The 18,370-nt window shown below is 37.1% G+C and overlaps 1 protein-coding gene across 6 annotated transcripts in view; it reads left to right on the top strand.

Annotated features, from left to right (window-relative positions):
- The window catches only part of ARK2N (arkadia (RNF111) N-terminal like PKA signaling regulator 2N), an 87,058-nt gene that overhangs the window by 32,917 nt on the left and 35,771 nt on the right, over positions 1 to 18,370 (top strand). For all 6 annotated transcript variants that reach the window (XM_058692207.1, XM_058692208.1, XM_058692211.1 and 3 more), the window contains exon 2: positions 5,827 to 6,611. In XM_058692207.1, coding sequence (XP_058548190.1) covers positions 5,897 to 6,611 — 715 coding nt within the window. In that variant the 5' untranslated portion in view covers positions 5,827 to 5,896. The remainder of the gene's footprint in view (positions 1 to 5,826; positions 6,612 to 18,370) is intronic.

The following is an 18,370-nucleotide window of genomic DNA, read 5'->3' as shown; positions in this document are numbered from 1 at the left end:
ATTGTCAGTGGTTCCATTGAAAAATAAATAATGGAGGTTGTGTTTAGAGTGATTGACAGTGGAGATAGAAAATAGTAGGCTGGAAATATAAGGAGGTAGGACCGATGGGAATTAGTGAATGATGGGATGCAATAAGTAAAGGAGAAGAAGGCATTGTCAAGGATAACCCTCAGGTTTTTTGATACGAGCAACTGAAGTAAGCAGTGATGCTGTTTTTACTGAACAAGGGAAAGCTAGAGAAGAAGCAGAGAGGGGGTAGTTCAGAGATGGGTAATTTGGTTTTGGGCATGAAGAGATTGTAGTTTGGCCTTTATGAAATCTAAATGCAGATGTCAGGTGGCTATTTGTGTAGACTGGTATAGAGCTTGGAAAAGAGCTGAGATGGAGAGACAGAATTACTAGTATAGGGATGGTATTGGAAAGATTGGTAGAAAAGATAACTTTGATGGGTGTGAAAAGGATCTACCCTTGGACTAATGCCTGAGGTTTGGTAGAGGAAGTTAAGTCTATAAAGTAGGCTGAGAAGGAGCCATCAGAAGAAGGAAGCCTGGAAGCTACAGAAAAACATTAGTTTAAGGGGGAGAGGGAGTGGATATAGAATGCTGCTTAGACATTAAGTAAGATGAGGGCCAAACTATGTTTGTTAGATTTAAAGTTATGTGGATCATTAATGACCTTAATAAGAACTGTTCTTCATGTGTGATAAAAGCAGGTGTCAGATGGGATTGGGTTGGAGGAGTATGAGAAGTAAAGAAATTGGAGGGAATTTAGACAACTCTTTTAATGAGGTTGGCCGTGAAAGAAGAGAATGGTAATTGGAGAAGGAGATGTGAGATTGAGGAGGTTAAGTAGGAGGAAGATTTTTTCAAATGAATGAGTGGATGGATGGTTGGATAATCCATTTGAGTGTGAGAGGTTAATGAATGCTGAAGAATAATCAACAAGGGCTCTAGGGAGACGAGGGGGGATTAACTGTAATATCCAGGTAGAAGGGGACCACCTTTAGAGTGGAGATTAGAACAGCATGGTGGGAAATAAATAAAAATAACTAAACAAATGCTCTCTGTTGTTTATTTAATACATCATTGTAAATTCACTGAATGTTAAATCAGGTGGTTGAGAGCCTTTTATCCCATTTATAAGATGCAGCTATCATTTGATAGTTTTATCATTTCTGCTGCCAGCTACTTTTGATTACCTCTGTCAGGAAAATACATGTATTTTCCCTGACCAAAAACAACATGCAGTAAATACTCTGGTTCTTTGGGAAGATTATTATTTTCTATACATATGACATCTTTTCCCCCTGTGTTTAGGGTACTTCATTTTTATTCTAATGCAGGGAGTTTTGTCAGAACTTCTGTTTTCACTTTCTGTGACTTTTTTCCTTGTGTTTTATGAATTATAACAAAATTCCACTGCAGGGGGCAACTATTACACTTCACGGACTAAATTTGACCCCAACAGTTAAGTAGTTGGTGTCATGAGCAGAAAAGGCACAAGTCCCCTTTTCTTCAGAAGACTCTTCAGTAGACTTTTATGTTAGAGTGGATTTTTGAATAGATAATAACTTGTACATGATAGTAAATTCAAGAGGTAAAAACTTCGTGCAGTAGAAAGGTCTTTTGACTCCTGTTCCCCTCATTTGCTTTCTTTCCTTGCCAGAGTAGCTGGTGTTACCATTTTCTTAAGTATCCTCCCAGAGATTCTGTACATTTACAGACAAACTCACATATAAATATAATTTTGTTCTTTGTTTACACAAATGGTATAATGTACCTTTTTTGTTCATTTAACATTATGTATTGAAAATTGCTGGGGCCCCTGGGTGGCTCAGTCGGTTAAGTGTCCGACTTCAGCTCAGGTCACGATCTCGCGGTCCATGAGTTCGAGCCCCGCGTCAGGCTCTGGGCTGATGGCTCAGAGCCTGGAGCCTGCTTCCGATTCTGTGTCTCCCTCGCTCTCTGCCCTTCCCCCGTTCATGCTCTGTCTCTCTCTGTCCCAAAAATAAATAAACGTTAAAAAAAAAAATTTTTTTTTAAAAGAAAATTGCTTATATTAGTGTATTAAAGAACCTTTTCATCCTTCATGGCCACATCGTATGGACATACCACTGTGAGCTAACTGGTATCCTATTAATGATGCTAGTGTTTGTGATTAAAATTGCTTTTTTAGGCAGTAAAAGCCTTTCTTTCTTTCTTTCTTTCTTTCTTTCTTTCTTTCTTTCTTTCTTTCTTTCTTTTTCTTTCTTTCTTTCTTTCTTTCTTTCTTTCTTTCTTTCTTTCTTTCTTTCCTTCTTTCCTTCTTTCCTTCTTTCCTTCTTTCTTTCCTTCTTTCTTTCTTTCTTTCTTTCTTTCTTTCTTTCTTTCTTCCTTCCTTCCTTCCTTCCTTCCTTCCTTCCTTCCTTCCTTCCTTCCTTCCTTCTTTTTTCAGGAGTAGATTCCAGTGATTCATCCCCTATGTATAACACCCAGTGCTCATCCCAAAACAGTGTCTTCCTTAATGCCCCTTACTCATTTAGCCTCTCCCCCCTCCCACAACCCCCAGTTTATTTTCTGTATTTAAGAGTCTCTTGTTTTGTCCCCCTCCCTGTTTTTATATTATTTTTGCTTCCCTTCCCTTATGTTCATCTGTTTTGTATCTTAAATTCCACATATGAGGGAAATCATACATTTCTCTGACTTGTTTCATTTAGCGTAATGCTCTTTAGTTCCATCCACGTTGCAAATGGCAAGATTTCATTCTTTTTGATTGCTGTGTAATACTCCATTGTGTGTGTGCATTGTGTGTGTGTATAAACACACACATACATATGGACATTTGGGCTCTTTCCATACTTTGGCTATTGTCAATAGCCTGCTATAAACATTGGGGTGCATGTGACCCTTCAAAACAGCACACCTGTATCCCTTGGATATATACATAGTAGTGCAGTTGCTGGGTTGTAGGTAGTTCTATTTTTAACTTTTTGAGGAACCTCCATACTGTTTTCCAGAGTGGCTGCACCAGTTGCATTCCCACCACAGTGCAAAAGAGATCCTCTTTTTCTGCATCCTCACCAACGTCTGTTGTTGCCTGAGTTGTTAATTTTTAGCTATTCTGACTGGTGTATTGTAAATTTCAACTAACTCTTAGATATAAGGATCTTGAAATGAAAGATAATCATTTGATTGATTTGTCATATTGAAAATACTGATCATGTTATGTTTTCGTACAAAGAAAAGCAGTTTAGATTTATTTGTCTTACCCACACTACTGAAGAAACCAGATTTTTATGGTCATGTTAACGTATTTAATTTAAAAAAAAATTTTTTTACATGTATTTATTTTTGAGAGACAGAGAGAGACAGAGCACAAGTTGGGGAGGGGCAGAGAGAGAAGGAGACAGAATCCGAAGCAGGCTGCAGGCTCCAAGCTGACAGCACAGAGCCCGATGCGGGGCTCGAACTCACAGACAGCGAAATCATGACCCGAGCTGAAGTCGGACACTCAACCGACCAAGCCACCTAGGCGCCCCCATATTTACTTTTCAACCTGATGTTATATACTTTAAAAGCTCCAGTACCTTCTGCTTTCAAAAATTAATTTGAGACTTTTGATTCTTGTGCTTTGTGGCTGACATTAATTTCACTTGAATATATTTCTCAAATATTTCAGCTATAAGAAAATTTTTTATTCCAGAAATAATAACTTCATTCTATGCAGAAGAATCAACTCTCGTTTTTATTTCGCTAGAAAACTCTTGGTTTATTCCTCATATATGGGGTATTTCATATGTATGAATATTTTATTTCCTGTTATATTGCCAGCATGCTTTAGTTATGACACTGGCAGTTTTCTGGTTTAACTTTTACTCCCTCTGTTGGCTTTCAGAGGTGTTGCATTCCTTTTGGAATGGTGTCAGGAATAACATTTATGCTTACATTTTTATTTAACTCAAAAAATTAGTAATGATGCAAATATGCTTATGAAATAGGCTGCATATGAGATTGTTTTAAATTAATGTTTCCAGTGGCCGTGAATGTTCTGGTTTTCATGAATATGTTGAGGAATCTTCATCAGAATGTCTGTTTTATCAGCGGCTGAGAACAAGGCCATGAAAAACAAAAGATAGTAATACAGATTATTCATGTTTATGGTAAGGGAAAAAGCAGCCTTGGCATGTTAGATTAAAAAAAGGATTTTCCAAGTATCTTCTAGTTGCTGTCTACCATATGTTGAACTGTCAAGTAACTTGATGGAGTGAAGCAGCAGAGCTGTCTTACAGCTCCTGATGAGTACATGTAGTTTGTATTTGTGTCTGTCTGTTACCAGTGGGACATCATGGTAACTGCTTTCTATAACATCACATGTACAGAGTGAGGTATTTACTTGCCTTGTACATTCTTAGCATCATCCTTTTAAAACCAAACCAGCAGTTAATGAAGACTGTATAGGTCACAAATCTTGCGGTTAAAGATTATGTCCTGTGTCTCCATGAGTAAGTGGAGTTGTAGCACATTCAATGGGGGAAGGATGTTAGGTTCTAAAGTTAGTATATAAAGGTGGAAAATGTATGTAGGGTGTTTTCTCTTCAACCCCTTAAGTCATTCATAGACTAGAGTGTACTAGGTTCACAAAGTAGTTGATCTGTATTTAGTGGCTATTGTTGATGAAATAAAGCATGTTGAAACACTAGGCTCACATTCAGCCTGATGAGAGGCATGTGGGAACAGGAAGGACCATGAGGAAACAGTATCATCAGGCCTGGCATTTTTTTTTTTTTAAGTTTATTTATTTATTTTGAGAGAGAGAGAGAGACAGTGCAATCCAGGGAGAGGGGCAGAGAGAGAGAGAATCCAAAGGAGAGAGAATCACACTTCCAGTATGGAGCATGACACAGGGCTCGATTCCACAAACCGTGAGATCACGACCTGAGCTGAAATCAAGAGTTGGACACTTAGCTAACTTAGCCACCCAGGCATTCCAGGCCTGGCATCTTAATACCCCTGTAGAGCAACTCTTCCTGAGAGGAATAGCAAATAGGTTTGGTGCAGAGTTACTTTGGGTGCTCATTTGCCAAATGCATGTGGTTGAAGGTTTTTTTAAACACAAGTGTACATTTGGGGGCCCCTGGGTGGTTCAGTCGGTTGAGCATCCAACTTTGGCTCAGGTCATGATCTCATGATTTGTGAGTTCGAGCCCCGCATCAGGCTCTGTGCTGACAGCTTGCTCAGAGCCTGGAGCCTGCTTCAGATTCTGTGTCTCCTTCTCTCTCTTTGCACGCCGCCCCCCCCCCCCCCCCCCCGCCAACTCATGCTCTGTCTCTTTCAAAAATAAATAAATGTTAAAAAAAAATTTTAAACATAAGTGTACATTTGATGTTACTCCACTGTAGCTTCTTCTCTTTGAGGATTTGAGTATAAAATTATTGAGTATAGTTAACTTGTTTCTGAGACTTTTGAAAAATCTCGTTCCCAGATTTTTTTTTGAAGCATTCTTTTTCCTTTATGTTAAAGTCAGAATGTACATATTTAACTATCAGAGTTTTGAGGCTCCCTTTTTGGACCATTTTAAATAAGGTTTTAAAGTTGAAAATCTTTGGATGCTTGTGCTGGGCTTGCAAGTTCAGTAATTAAGGATTAATATCGTGCCATTATTAGTAATTGTGTATGCTAGTGTTTTGGTAATACTAATAAGTCCTTTGAATTTGACTTAATCAGGCAGATAAACATATATTTTAAAGGCCTGTGTGATGGTAATTTTTGCTACCCATTTAGAAAGGCATGTTGTGTTCATTAAATAATCTACTATTTCTGTTTATTGATTTTGTGTGTTTTTGTACAGGTTGCTTTCCTGTTGCATCTTTGACCTAGTTTCCTAGACTCTGCTCCATGATTGAACTTGAAAGTCTGAAATGAAGATGGAGGAGGCAGTGGGAAAAGTCGAAGAACTCATTGAGTCTGAAGTCCCACCGAAACCATCTGAACAAGAGACAGCTAAGGAGGAAGATGGATCTGTAGAACTGGAATCTCAAGTTCAGAAAGATGGGGTAGTGGATTCTACAGTTCTTTCTTCAATGCCCTGCTTGTTGATGGAACTGAGAAGGGACTCTTCTGAGTCTCAGTTAGCATCCACAGAGAGTGACAAGCCAACAACTGGCCGAGTTTATGAGAGTGACTCCTCTAATCACTGCATGCTTTCCCCTTCCTCTAGTGGTCACCTGGCTGATTCAGATACCTTGTCTTCTGCAGAAGAGAATGAGCCCTCCCAGGCAGAAACAGCAGTGGAAGGAGACCCTTCTGGAGTGTCTGGTGCCACTGTTGGGCGCAAATCTCGGCGGTCCCGATCTGAAAGTGAAACATCTACTATGGCTGCCAAGAAAAACCGGCAATCCAGTGATAAACAGAATGGCCGAGTCGCCAAGGTTAAAGGTCATCGGAGCCAAAAGCACAAGGAGAGAATCAGGCTACTGAGACAGAAAAGGGAGGCTGCTGCGCGGAAGAAATATAACCTATTGCAGGACAGTAGTACCAGTGATAGTGACCTGACTTGTGACTCAAGCACGAGCTCATCAGATGATGATGAAGAGGTTTCAGGGAGCAGCAAGACAATCACTGCAGAGATACCAGGTAGAGGATGTTTTTTAAACTGACTGTAGAGCAACCGATGGCATTTCTAAGCTGTCAGGCCGAGTTAGATGAGTGACACTTGAAAAAATCCAGGAGACCTGCAGCTCTGTGTAAATTTGAAGACTGCAGTGTATTAACAAGACATGGCCAGTTTAAAAACCTGTTCTGAGGTTTCCAGTGCACTTTTGCACATCAGCAAAAAAAAATATTTGAATGGTTAATAATAGGGACAAGATTATTTTTAAGTAATGGAATTTCCTTTCTCTGTAACCCATTACCTGAACTCCCATCATTGCCTTTTTAGCACTGCTTAGATTTAATACTCACTGATCAGCATTATTACTAAGTAAATCCTCCTCAGGAATAGGCACCTTGCTTTATTATATAGCCACTGTACTCGAGCTTATGGTGTCTGAAATAACACGTTCTATCTTCTGTTAAAGTTTTCTAATAACTGTTCCTCCAAAAACCGTAGTTTTAGGCGTTTCCCTCCAGTTCAGCGCATGATAAGATAGTTATCCTTGTGGCACATTTTTCTATTCTAAGTTGTCACTTGCATTGAAAAGAATGCTTTTTGCAGAATTCCCCCCTTTATCCCCCAAACTTTAAGAAGTTTGTCAGAAATCTGTTTATTCTAGCTCTTATTGGTGTAAGCATCTGTAATTTATTACATGTTTGACATACCTTCTTTCTCCATATTACCATATTTGGTACTGTGTACTACAAAGGCAGTCTTGAGAGTTCAAGGTGGAAGAAAGACGAAGTCTGAGCGGTTCTTAATTGGCGAATTCTCATTATTGAAGAGACTCATGATTAGGAACATTTTATAAACTACATGGCATTTAATAGATAATGACAGCATTGTTTATTGCTACATTAAAGAGGGGGAGGTTTTGGTTTTTAAAATTTTATGGGTGATTGTTTTTTCCTCCTAGTTTTCTGGAATGTTTGTTTCTACACATGAAGACAGCATATTGCTGATAATACAAAGAATATTTCAAGAAAAATCATATTGGTTAATTAAACCTATAGCCAACCAAACTTCTATAAACTCAGTAACAATGATTTTATAGGTGTTCATCTCATAATAAAAGTCTCATCCTTATAGTACATTAAATATGAGTTTTTAACAATTAGAAATGCTTACTGTTTTAATATCTGTTGAATTCCTTTGGTAGTTCTCTGTGTTAAAATTGCTGGGGAGGGGATTTAATTGAAGTTCATCAGTTGAAAGCATGAGAGAGCAGATTTTGGGGTGGTTCTCCAGCAGGTTCTAGGTATATTTCAGTTTTACATTTAATAATGTGTTTAAGAAAGCTTGATTAACACCTGTAAAATTGTTTATTCCTGCATTCTCATGTCCTGTGTTCTAATCTATTAATTAAGATCATAATGAATCTTCAATACAGTGCTTAATTTCACTCACCGAACAGAGTTTTAGGTACCACACCAGTATTTTACCTCCTTATGGAAAGAGAAAAGAAGGCAGGTGAACAGAATTCTCTTTGACAATAGATCCAGTTATGGAAGTGGAATGAGAAATGTCTTTATGGGCACTCCCCCTGTTTGGCTTACGTAGGTTAGGTATGCTTTGTGTATATTATCCAAACTTCCTTGGTAATTGACTACTTTCACCAGTGTGTAAAACTTTAAAACACCAGTCTGTTTCTTGTCTATTCTGAAGTGTATGCAAACCAAAACACCAAAGTAAATTATCTGAATCTATGATTTAATTTCTTTTGCTTACACCACTTAGTAAGTTTGTGGCTTTTGAAAGTTTGTGGAATTTTCTAAGGTAATCCCGGAGAATCAAATGGTAGGTAAGGTGCTGGGCCACTGTATATGACTGCCTACACTGCACACCACATGTTTCAGGAGGTACTGTTCATATACGTGGGTATGCAAAGTGCAAAAGAGGGAACAGCCTAAGTTTAAATATTAGGAAGTTCATTTCAACTGTCATATTGCTACCCCTAAAAAATTGTGACAGTGTGCATTTGTAATGTAGTAATAATGTACCCCTCAGTTTCCTGAGTCACATTATGACTTCAGGAAGGGGATATACTCAACCTTATAGCTAGGGCAGTTGTTGAAGAGTTATATAAATTATAAAGATAGGATAAATTATGAACTGACTTGAGGGCAGCAACATGGACATTCAGGTGAACTTAAACTGGATGTACCTGATGGAATCTCTTAGATTTTGAAATTTGAATAAGCTGTTTACACAGAATGAAAATCCGGAGGAAAAGTAGAAACGGAGATTCTTGTTATACTTTTTCATCAAGGTACAACTGATTTAGTAATTCAGAAAATGCTTCATTTATAAGCTTTGTTAGCAGCATAAATATTGAAGGAATTATGCTAAATGTTCTCTTATGCCAAATAATTTACAATTAATGCATTTTCTTTTAAAGAGTGAAGATAACGATGCAGACTTGTACAGTGTCTGATCATGCTTAGTAATTGAGTTTGATATTTGGAAACAGAGGTTTATGAGGATTTTTGGTTTTTAGTTAACTGACAGGCAGTGTAGCATCCACACTAAGTCCATTCTCTCCTTGAAGTCTTTGAGAACATATTGCTGTTTTTTTTTCTTTTTTTTTTTAATTTTTTTTTTTTTTTAACATTTATTTATTTTTGAGACAGACAGAGCATGAACGGGGGAGGGTCAGAGAGAGAGGGAGACACAGAATCTGAAACACGCTCCAGGCTCTGAGCAGTCAGCACAGAGCCCGACGCGGGGCTTGAACTCACGGACCGCAAGATCATGACCTAAGCCGAAGTCGGACGCTTAACCGACTGAGCCACCCAGGCGCCCCCATATTGCTGTTTTAAGAATCTGTTTGTAGATACCATATCAAGATAATTCGGGCAGTTCTTGCATGTGAGGAACTTAGAGATGAGCAAAAATAGAGTATTTGTAGTGAATATTAATGTGAAAATGCTTCATGGTAGTCTTGAGTATTTGAGGCTTTTAATCAAATGTCTCATTTATCTTTATAGATGACCTTTTTGTACTCTTGATCACTCTTTGCAGTTTTATGGTGAGAGCATTATTTCTTCTGGTGATGGGGGAAGGGGATGGGACAGAATGTCACTTCTCTGTAAAATCACTCTAAGTTGAGACTAGTTCTGTAAAGTATACTCTTGCAGGGAATTTTGATTTTAGTGAATATGAATAATGGACATCAGACTTCATTAAGTTCAAGAAATTAGTTCTCTGAACAGACTAACTTGTGTCCATCAGTGTACGTGGACAGCAAGGAAAAGTTTTTCTAGTAACTTATTTTTGATAAATATTTAGCATAGACTAAACCTCAGGGTGGCTTCATCTTGTCTTGGCTATAATGATCTGCTTTTGTGTGGTTTAATAGTCTACCATATAAATGCCTTTTCAGACTGAGGTACCAAAATAGTATCTGCCTTCGTAGGTAAGGGTCAGTTGTCTTGGCAGGTTTGCATTTAGAAAATCTAATTGATCTATTTTGGAGAATGTCGGGGGAGGAGGAGGGTTGTTGAGGACAACTGGCTAAGATCACCTGAATTCTCAGTCCATGTGGCCAGGCTCAGCCCCAGTGAAGCCAGGATCTCAGTACCCCTTACCCACCATACACATTTATGCACTGAAATGCATCATGATACACTATCATCTTAGCTCACAGTTTTTCTGAGGTAAAGACTTAGACTTAGGCTTGATCAATTAACTCATGCTTGGAAATGAAAAATTTTTTTTTTTAAGTAGTAAATGCCTTGTAGAAAATTTTGAAAATAGAAAAAATGTGAAGTAGAAGATTAAAGTCACAATTCTACTTTTGTTAACATTTGAGTATGTTGCCTTCCCATAATATGTAACAAAACTATCACAATATGTATATGTCCATCTTCCTTTCTCTCTTAAAGTTGGGTTTTGAACTTTTTAACAAAATATAATATTCTCCCTACAATGTATGGATTTTGAATTATTTAGCTAACCATAAAATAAATTCCCCAGTATTGGTCCTTTGGGCTGTTTTTATTTTGCTGTTAGGGAAGGGTATGAATACTTAAAGGCTCTTGACACATAATTGCCAAACTGCTTTTTAAAATATATTGTTCATTGCGTTCAGGAGTTTGTGTATTCGTTGCATTATATTCTTTCTGTTGAATATATTTTAAAAAGTCTTGCTGATTTGATGGAAGAATTGTATCTTAGTGTTAATTTGCATTTCTTTGATCACTAGTGAGGCTGAAAAATTCTGTTTGGTCATTTGTTATTTCAGCAGACGTTCTGTTCATGTTCTTTGCACCTTTTCCTCCTGCCACATTTGTTTTTCTTGTTGATTTGTGAGGGTTCTTAGCCTATTGGGGATTGAATTACTTGGAAAATTGTTTATATTGATTTAAGCATTGGGAATTCCGGAGATGACCCCAAACCCACATAAGCAGTCCCATAACCTTTTTCCTAGATTGCATATTAAGTGGGTAAAAGCCCCGCTTTTCCATTTTAAGCCTCTTGTAATCTTACTGTATTTTGGTAGCTATTTTGGACACTCAGTAAATACACTGATAACAAAATACCGAGATGTAGCAATCAGGTGAAAACTGCCTATTTTCAGCTTAGTAAATGCAATCAGTGCAGGTAAAATCCATGCAGTTTTCAACCTAACAATATGTTAGACTCACTTGGGAGCATTTAAAACTAATGATGCCCAGGCCCCACTCCAGACCAATTAAATCAGAATCTCTGGGTCTTACCCAAGGCATCAGCATTTTTTCCCAGCTTTTTTGAGATACAGTTGACATACAACATCATGTAAGTTTAAGATGTAGAATGTGATGCTTTGGTGTATGTATAAATTGCAAAATAATTAGTACAGTAAGCTTAGTTAACACTTCTGTTATTTCACGTAGTTATGTATGTTGAGAACTTTTAAGATCTGCTGTCTTAGCAACTTTCAAATATACAATACAGCATTGTTAACTGTGGTCACCATGCTGTACTTTACATCCTCAGAATTTATTCATCTTATAATTGGAAGTTTATACCCTTTGATCACCTTCACCCATCTCCCTATTCAGCCACAATCTACTTCATGAGTTTGGTTATTTTAGATTTTATGTATATATGTGATAGCACATTAAAAAAAATTTTTTTTTTAATGTTTATTTTCTTTTGAGAGAGAGAGAGAGAGAGCACATGAGCAAGGGAGACACAGAATCTAAAGCAGGCTCCAGGCTCCGAGCTGTCAGCACAGAGCCTGATGCAGGGCTTGAACTCATGAACCCTGAGATCATGCCCTGAGCCAAAGTCAGACACTTAACTGACTGAACCACTCAGGTGCCCTGCATATTTTTTTTTTTTTTTTTTTTTTTTTTTTTAAATTTGAGCACACGAGCGAGCAAGCACTGGGGAGAGGGGCAGAGGGAGAGAGAGAAAAAGACTCCTAAGCAGGCTCCATGCTCAGAATGGAGCCCGACATGGGGGTCGATCCCACAATCCTGGGATCCTGACCTGAGCTGAAATCAAGAGTTGGATGCTCAACCGACTGAGCCACCCAGGTGCCCTGAGATCTTGCATTTTTAAAGCTCCCTAGATGATTACAGTGAACAGCCAGGGCTGAGAGCTACTCAGTTAAGTGGTGATGTTAAGTCTCCTACATAGTTAAAAGTCATTGTGAAACTGGTTATCTGTCTCAATTGAGTTGCGTTATTGTTAATGGGTATCAAGTTCTGAACAGTGGACTCTAGTTTTTAAAAATCCTATTAGTTATAAAATCTATAGCACAGTTCTGTATTAATTTAACAAGTATAAGCACTTTTTTCTTTTATTCCATTTAAGTGATTGTTTTAAAAGCATGCATTGTTTCTCGGTACAGTGTTTGGATAATGTGATCTTAAATTTGGCAGCTTTGAAGTCTTACTGGTGGGTGTCCTTTGGTAATCTCATGTTAAAGCACTAAGGTATTATTTTCCGCCTGCTTTTCCTAACTCCTTAAAGCTGAGTGCCTATATTAACTTTGTAGATGCAAAAGCATAAGCTTTGCTTTCAGTAAGCCTTTTTCTCAAAATAGGATATATCTTGGTATTAATAAAAGGACATACATGTGTTTAAAGTTATAATATGGTCCCTGTTTTTTTTTAAATAGACTTTATTTTTTAGAGCAGTTTTAGGTTGACAGTAAAACTAAGAAGGTACAGAGATTTACCATATATTCCCTGCCCCCACATACGTACAGACTCCTCCTTTTCAGCATCCCCTGCCAGAGGTAGTGATGAACCTACATTGACATCATTATCACTTAGAGTCCATAGTTACATCAGGGTTCACTCTTGGTGTTGTACATTCTGGGGGTCTTGACAAATGTATAATTAATTGATCCTTGATTTTAAGACTTTAAAATGTCTTATTTACCAGTGTTTATTGCTGGTAGTCATCTCTACAAGGCCACAGCTTATGTCACTGTCCCTAGCATAAGCAATCTTACACCATGTTCTGAATTTAGCTTTTAAATACCCATTTTTCAGTGTTTGTTGAAAACTAAGTGCCAGAATCTGAAACAGATCCAAGTAGCCATCTTAATTTCCTGTCCTATATATTTAAATTCCCCCAGCATTTATAATGGATAAACTGCTTAAAGAAAGTTTCATATTCTTTAAATTCCATTTAGGGGCGCCTGGGTGGCTTGGTCGGTTAAGTGTCCGACTTCAGCTCAGGTCATGATCTCACGGTCTGTGAGTTCAAGCCCTGCGTCGGGCTCTGTGCTGACCGCTCAGAGCCTGGAGCCTGTTTCAGATTCTGTGTCTCCCTCTCTCTCTGCCCCTCCCCTGTTCATGCTCTGTCTCTCTCTGTCTCAAAAATAAATAAACGTTTAAAAAAAAATTAAAAAATAAATTCCATTTAGTGTTTCTTTTTTTAAATTTTTTTTTTTTTTTTTTTTTTTTTTTTTTTTTTTTTTTTTTTTTAACATTTTTTATTTATTTTTGGGACAGAGAGAGACAGAGCATGAACGGGGGAGGGGCAGAGAGAGAGGGAGACACAGAATCGGAAACAGGCTCCAGGCTCCGAGCCATCAGCCCAGAGCCTGACGCGGGGCTCGAACTCACGGACCGCGAGATCGTGACCTGGCTGAAGTCGGACGCTTAACCAACTGCGCCACCCAGGCGCCCCCCATTTAGTGTTTCCATAAGCCAAATACAAATTTTGGGGAAAGGTATGTTCCTCTTGAGGATGTTTTTGTGTAAACAAGATTTTTTTAAAACGTGAGGACAAGGGATGGAGTAGTCAGGGGAAAAGGAATAATATGAACTTAGAGAATAATAAACTACATGAGGTTTTTATTTGCTAAGTATGGGCCAGAAATTTTCCCATAGCCTTTTAGGCATTGTGACGAGGTGGCAAAGCTGATTAAATAGTTCTCATTTTCTAGGAGAAACACTGCTATTCTTGATACTGAGACCTGGGAAATTTTTCTTTTGCATCTTCATAAAAAGCCACTATGACATAAAGTGAACCATATTTTCAGAAACACCCTGGAGTAAATACTATAGAGCATTTCATAGGGCTGTTCTTTGTAAGACTTCTTGCTATAAGTAGATGGTATAAGGCCAAGGTTGATTGATTCCATCATTCATTTATTCAGCAAATATATGAGCACCTGCTTTGCAGCATGTGAGTGCAGTAGTGAATGAAAAGTCTCTGCTCTCATGAAACTTCATCTTTTTTGAGCAGACAGATAATAAGTGAATTCATCATATGCTGTCAGAATATACACTGCAAATAATAAAGCAGGATATAAGGGGGGAAGGGGAGAGAGAGAGAGAGACACACAGAATCCGAAGCAGGCCTCAGGCTCTGAGCTGTCAGCACAGAACTTGACGTGGGGCTGGAACTCATGGACTGTGAGATCATGACCTGAGCCGAAGTCAGATGCCCGACCAACTGAGCCACCCAGGCGTCCCATCAGCATAATTAGTTTTATTGGGAACCCAAATTCTATGGGATCCAGTCCAGACCAAAGATAACCTTACTTAGTTCGAGGATAAAACTATGTAAAACTGCATATCCTAAACTGGAATACCATGAAATGACTTCTTACTGGATATTAATAGCTGTAGACTCTTCACACATTTGGAAAAGTGCTGGACCATGTGGAAACAGGTTTCTTTACTGCAGTACAACTCAGAGACATTAATGTGTTTTTAAGAGGGGGAGGATATGATTTGTAGCATATCCTAAACTTAAACACAGAACCTTTTTTTGTTGTTGTTGTTTTGTTTTTTAAAGGCATAAATTTAGCACCTTGCATAGACCAGGGTTTGTAACAAAGCTGACTCAGAGGTATATACATGGATTGTGTATATCCTTTGCATGGTTTTCTATAAGGAATATTTTTTAACATCATGTAGGAACATTTGATAAGAATCAGTCAGTTGAGAATTAATTGTATACTGATTTATTAGGGGTCAGCTGTGAAAATAGCTTTTAGAATTTTGAAGTCTAGACCGTGCAAATACTCAAGGATACAGTGGTTCTCAACTGAGGTTGTACACAATAAAATCACATGGAGAGCTTAAAACAAAATAAAACAAACCTTCAATGCCTGGGAGCCCTAGGTTTTGGTATTTGTTAAACCACTCCAGGTTTTTATGTGCAACAAAGGTTGAAAACCACTGTTACAGATTAATGATTAGTTGTATAGTAACAGAATACAAGTTTTACTGGGCAAATAATATTGAAGCTGTGAAAAATGGTAGTGTTACTTAATTTTTCTCAGAATTACTTTACTTTAGTTAATTTAAGTGCTGCTTATCAGTGCTTTATATGGCTCTTCTTAGTAATGCTCAAGTCATTTTCCTGAATAAGCTTGTCTTAATAAAAATACATTTTCTGAATTAATGATGTTTTATCAAATGGCCTCAATGTCTTTAAAGCTGACTTCAGTCATGGTGGGGGAACTGAAGGAGCGCCCAGGGAAATTCCAGGATTATTTGACAGGGATGCTGTGTATGATAGGAATTGCATAGGCATCGTCCTAGAAGAGACCATGGGCTGTTTTTCCAAGATGCAGAGGCAGACAGAGGAGAAATTTTGCGTGTGGATGGAAGAGCTAACTCACCTTGACACTGGTGAAGAGAACAGCAGCTGTCGAACCCAGGGAACTTAAAATGCAACTAGTCATCCAAAGAATTACCCTTCTCACCCAGTCTGGGGCATGCAGATGCCTGATTTCCAAGAACTATCACAGCAGCCCTTTGGTTCTTGTGCAACTTGTTGAAATGCTGACAGTACAGTAGAATTCCCAAAGACATAACATTTTCCAGTTAACTTGACCAAAAATGGGAATATTACAGAACAAGCTTTGAATCTATCACATAAATCAATTGTGTTAACTATCTGCTTTTTGGATTGTGTAAGAAGGAATATGCTTTTGGCTATTGTAAGTTTCTTTTGATGGTGTTTTAAAAAGTACAATAGTAAACAGTTCCTTTTAAAAAAAAAATAGTCAAAACAGCAGAGTTGGATAATTTTAGCTTGTGTTTCATTACATATGGTTGGAACATAGAACCACATTTATACAATAATAGGAGTGATCCTCATCTTTATGCTTTTTTCATGCCAAAAACATAAATAAGATATAAGATAGGGAATGTTAGTGAATCCAGATAGGTAAGTAGTGAATTCTTTGAGAATCTCTTAACATTTATTCTCCCCAAACATTGTTGACTCTCTTCTGATTCCAAAGGAGGGAATCATGTAATTAATCCCACTCTGAAGATCATAAATGATGAATGCACTGCATGAACATTTTTATGTCATTCTTCCATATGTCATTTAATGAATGCATTTGTTGCTAGTCTTTAATGAATTACAACTTTCAGTAACATTTGTATGTAGGAAGAATGAATTAATTTTTGAGGATATATATACTCTGTACCTACTATGCAAGATATTGTAGAGAAAGCAGATAAGAACAGAGTTTGATTGCTTGCATGAGGACTTTTCATTGCTACCTAGATGAATTTTTATCTTGAGCATTAACTTAAAGCTCACTGCCTGAGGCAGTAACCTGACAAACATCATTCAGTGAAATTGTCTGGTACCTTGATGTAAAGAGTACCTCTAGAGGAAATAGATGAAATGGTCACTCTGTTAAGCGTATGTATTAAATGGGTTTTTAAGTTACTGGTGACTAACTGTATTAGCTAATGTACTACCAATTTAATTTTGTTTTTAATCCCCAGACTGAAAATAAATGGCCCTTTGGCATGTTAAAGGGCCCACAGAGTATGTCAAAGAGGAGAAAATATCACAGGATTGAAAGTCTTGCAGTATGATAGCTGTTTTTATGTGTGGCCTGAGATTGGGAAATACTGGTATTTTATGTTTTCTGGGTTGGTGAGAAGCCACTAAATAAGGGTGAAATTTTTTAGTAGGAATATGTAACTTTGCTAATACTGTTTTTGTTTCAAATTTTGCTTTCTGCTTGATTTGCTTACAATAAAAATTTATTGGTTTTTCCCTTCAAATTTATAATTTCATAACTTCTCAATATGAAACAGATTAATTATTTTAATACTTAATGAAGTTGCAACGTTGGAAAAACTAATTCTGTTTTGTAAGAGGAAGGATAGGTGGTTTATATAACAATGAAGACCTTTATTTTAATAATTTATCAGGAACTTTACTCAGAAAATGGTCAGTATTTTAAGAATTTATCAGTAACTTAGAAAATTATTAGTATATTTTCTATTTAGTTCTTTATCCAAATATTTGTAATTTTTAAATTAACTGTAATAGACCGAGCCAACTTTTTTTTCCTTTTCTAGTTTTGAATTGAAAAATAAACTGTGTGATTTGGTTTTTTCGTTTTAGAACCTGATGGGTAAGAATTGGGAGTTAACTTTGCGGGAGGCGTGTTAATGTTCTCAGGTCTCTTTGAAGAATGTATATAGGAATTAATGAAAAAGACTAGAAGTCTCTTAATTGTGTAATGATGGTCAGATTTCCTGAACTTGATATTTGACAAATAGGAGTAAGTTTGGAAACACCAGTGCAACTTGCAATAAATTTCTTAACATCAGCTAAGCTCTTACATAACATTAGTATGAATTTTCAACATAAACTATGATAGGAGTTAATTATAACTGATGTATTTTTCTCTGAAATGATAATACAACATTTGTAAATTACTTCAGCTAGTATTATCTTCAGATTAAGTTTTATATCAACAGGAAGAACATTGGTTTGGGATGACTGACTAGATTTTAACTAATCTGCGGTAATTATTTGAATTTGAGATATTTTCAGGGAAGTTCTGTCTTCAGTTTCTTCCTGAGATCACTGATTTTACTAGACATGGAGTTTTAGGCATAAAAAATGTCAATATAGGGGTGCCTGGCTGGCTCAGTTGGTAGAGCACGTGACTCTTGATCTCAGAGCTATGAGTTCAAACCCCCCATTGGGCATGGAACCTACTTAAAAAAATAAATTTAAAAAGTTAATTTCAGCATGTTAACATGACTACTTTTTGATGCATGTATAAACTGTTTCAAGTACTTAGCAGGTTTCTTTTTTGCTTCATGATTTAATATTTGATATATTAAGGATGTACTGATGCTTTTTATTTTTAAAATAGAAAATAATTCATCTTTTAAGAACACATTATTCCTAGTATTGACCGAATATATTCTAGTTTTTGTTATTAGATAATTGAGCAAAAAGTCTATAGATATACTTTTTGCCTTTAAGAGAAAAATGAAAAAGTTTTAGTGGACTA

Source organism: Neofelis nebulosa, chromosome 11, assembly GCF_028018385.1.
Source record: "Neofelis nebulosa isolate mNeoNeb1 chromosome 11, mNeoNeb1.pri, whole genome shotgun sequence".
Classification (NCBI taxonomy): Eukaryota; Metazoa; Chordata; class Mammalia; order Carnivora; family Felidae; genus Neofelis; species Neofelis nebulosa.
This window is presented reverse-complemented; position numbering and strand designations above follow the sequence as displayed.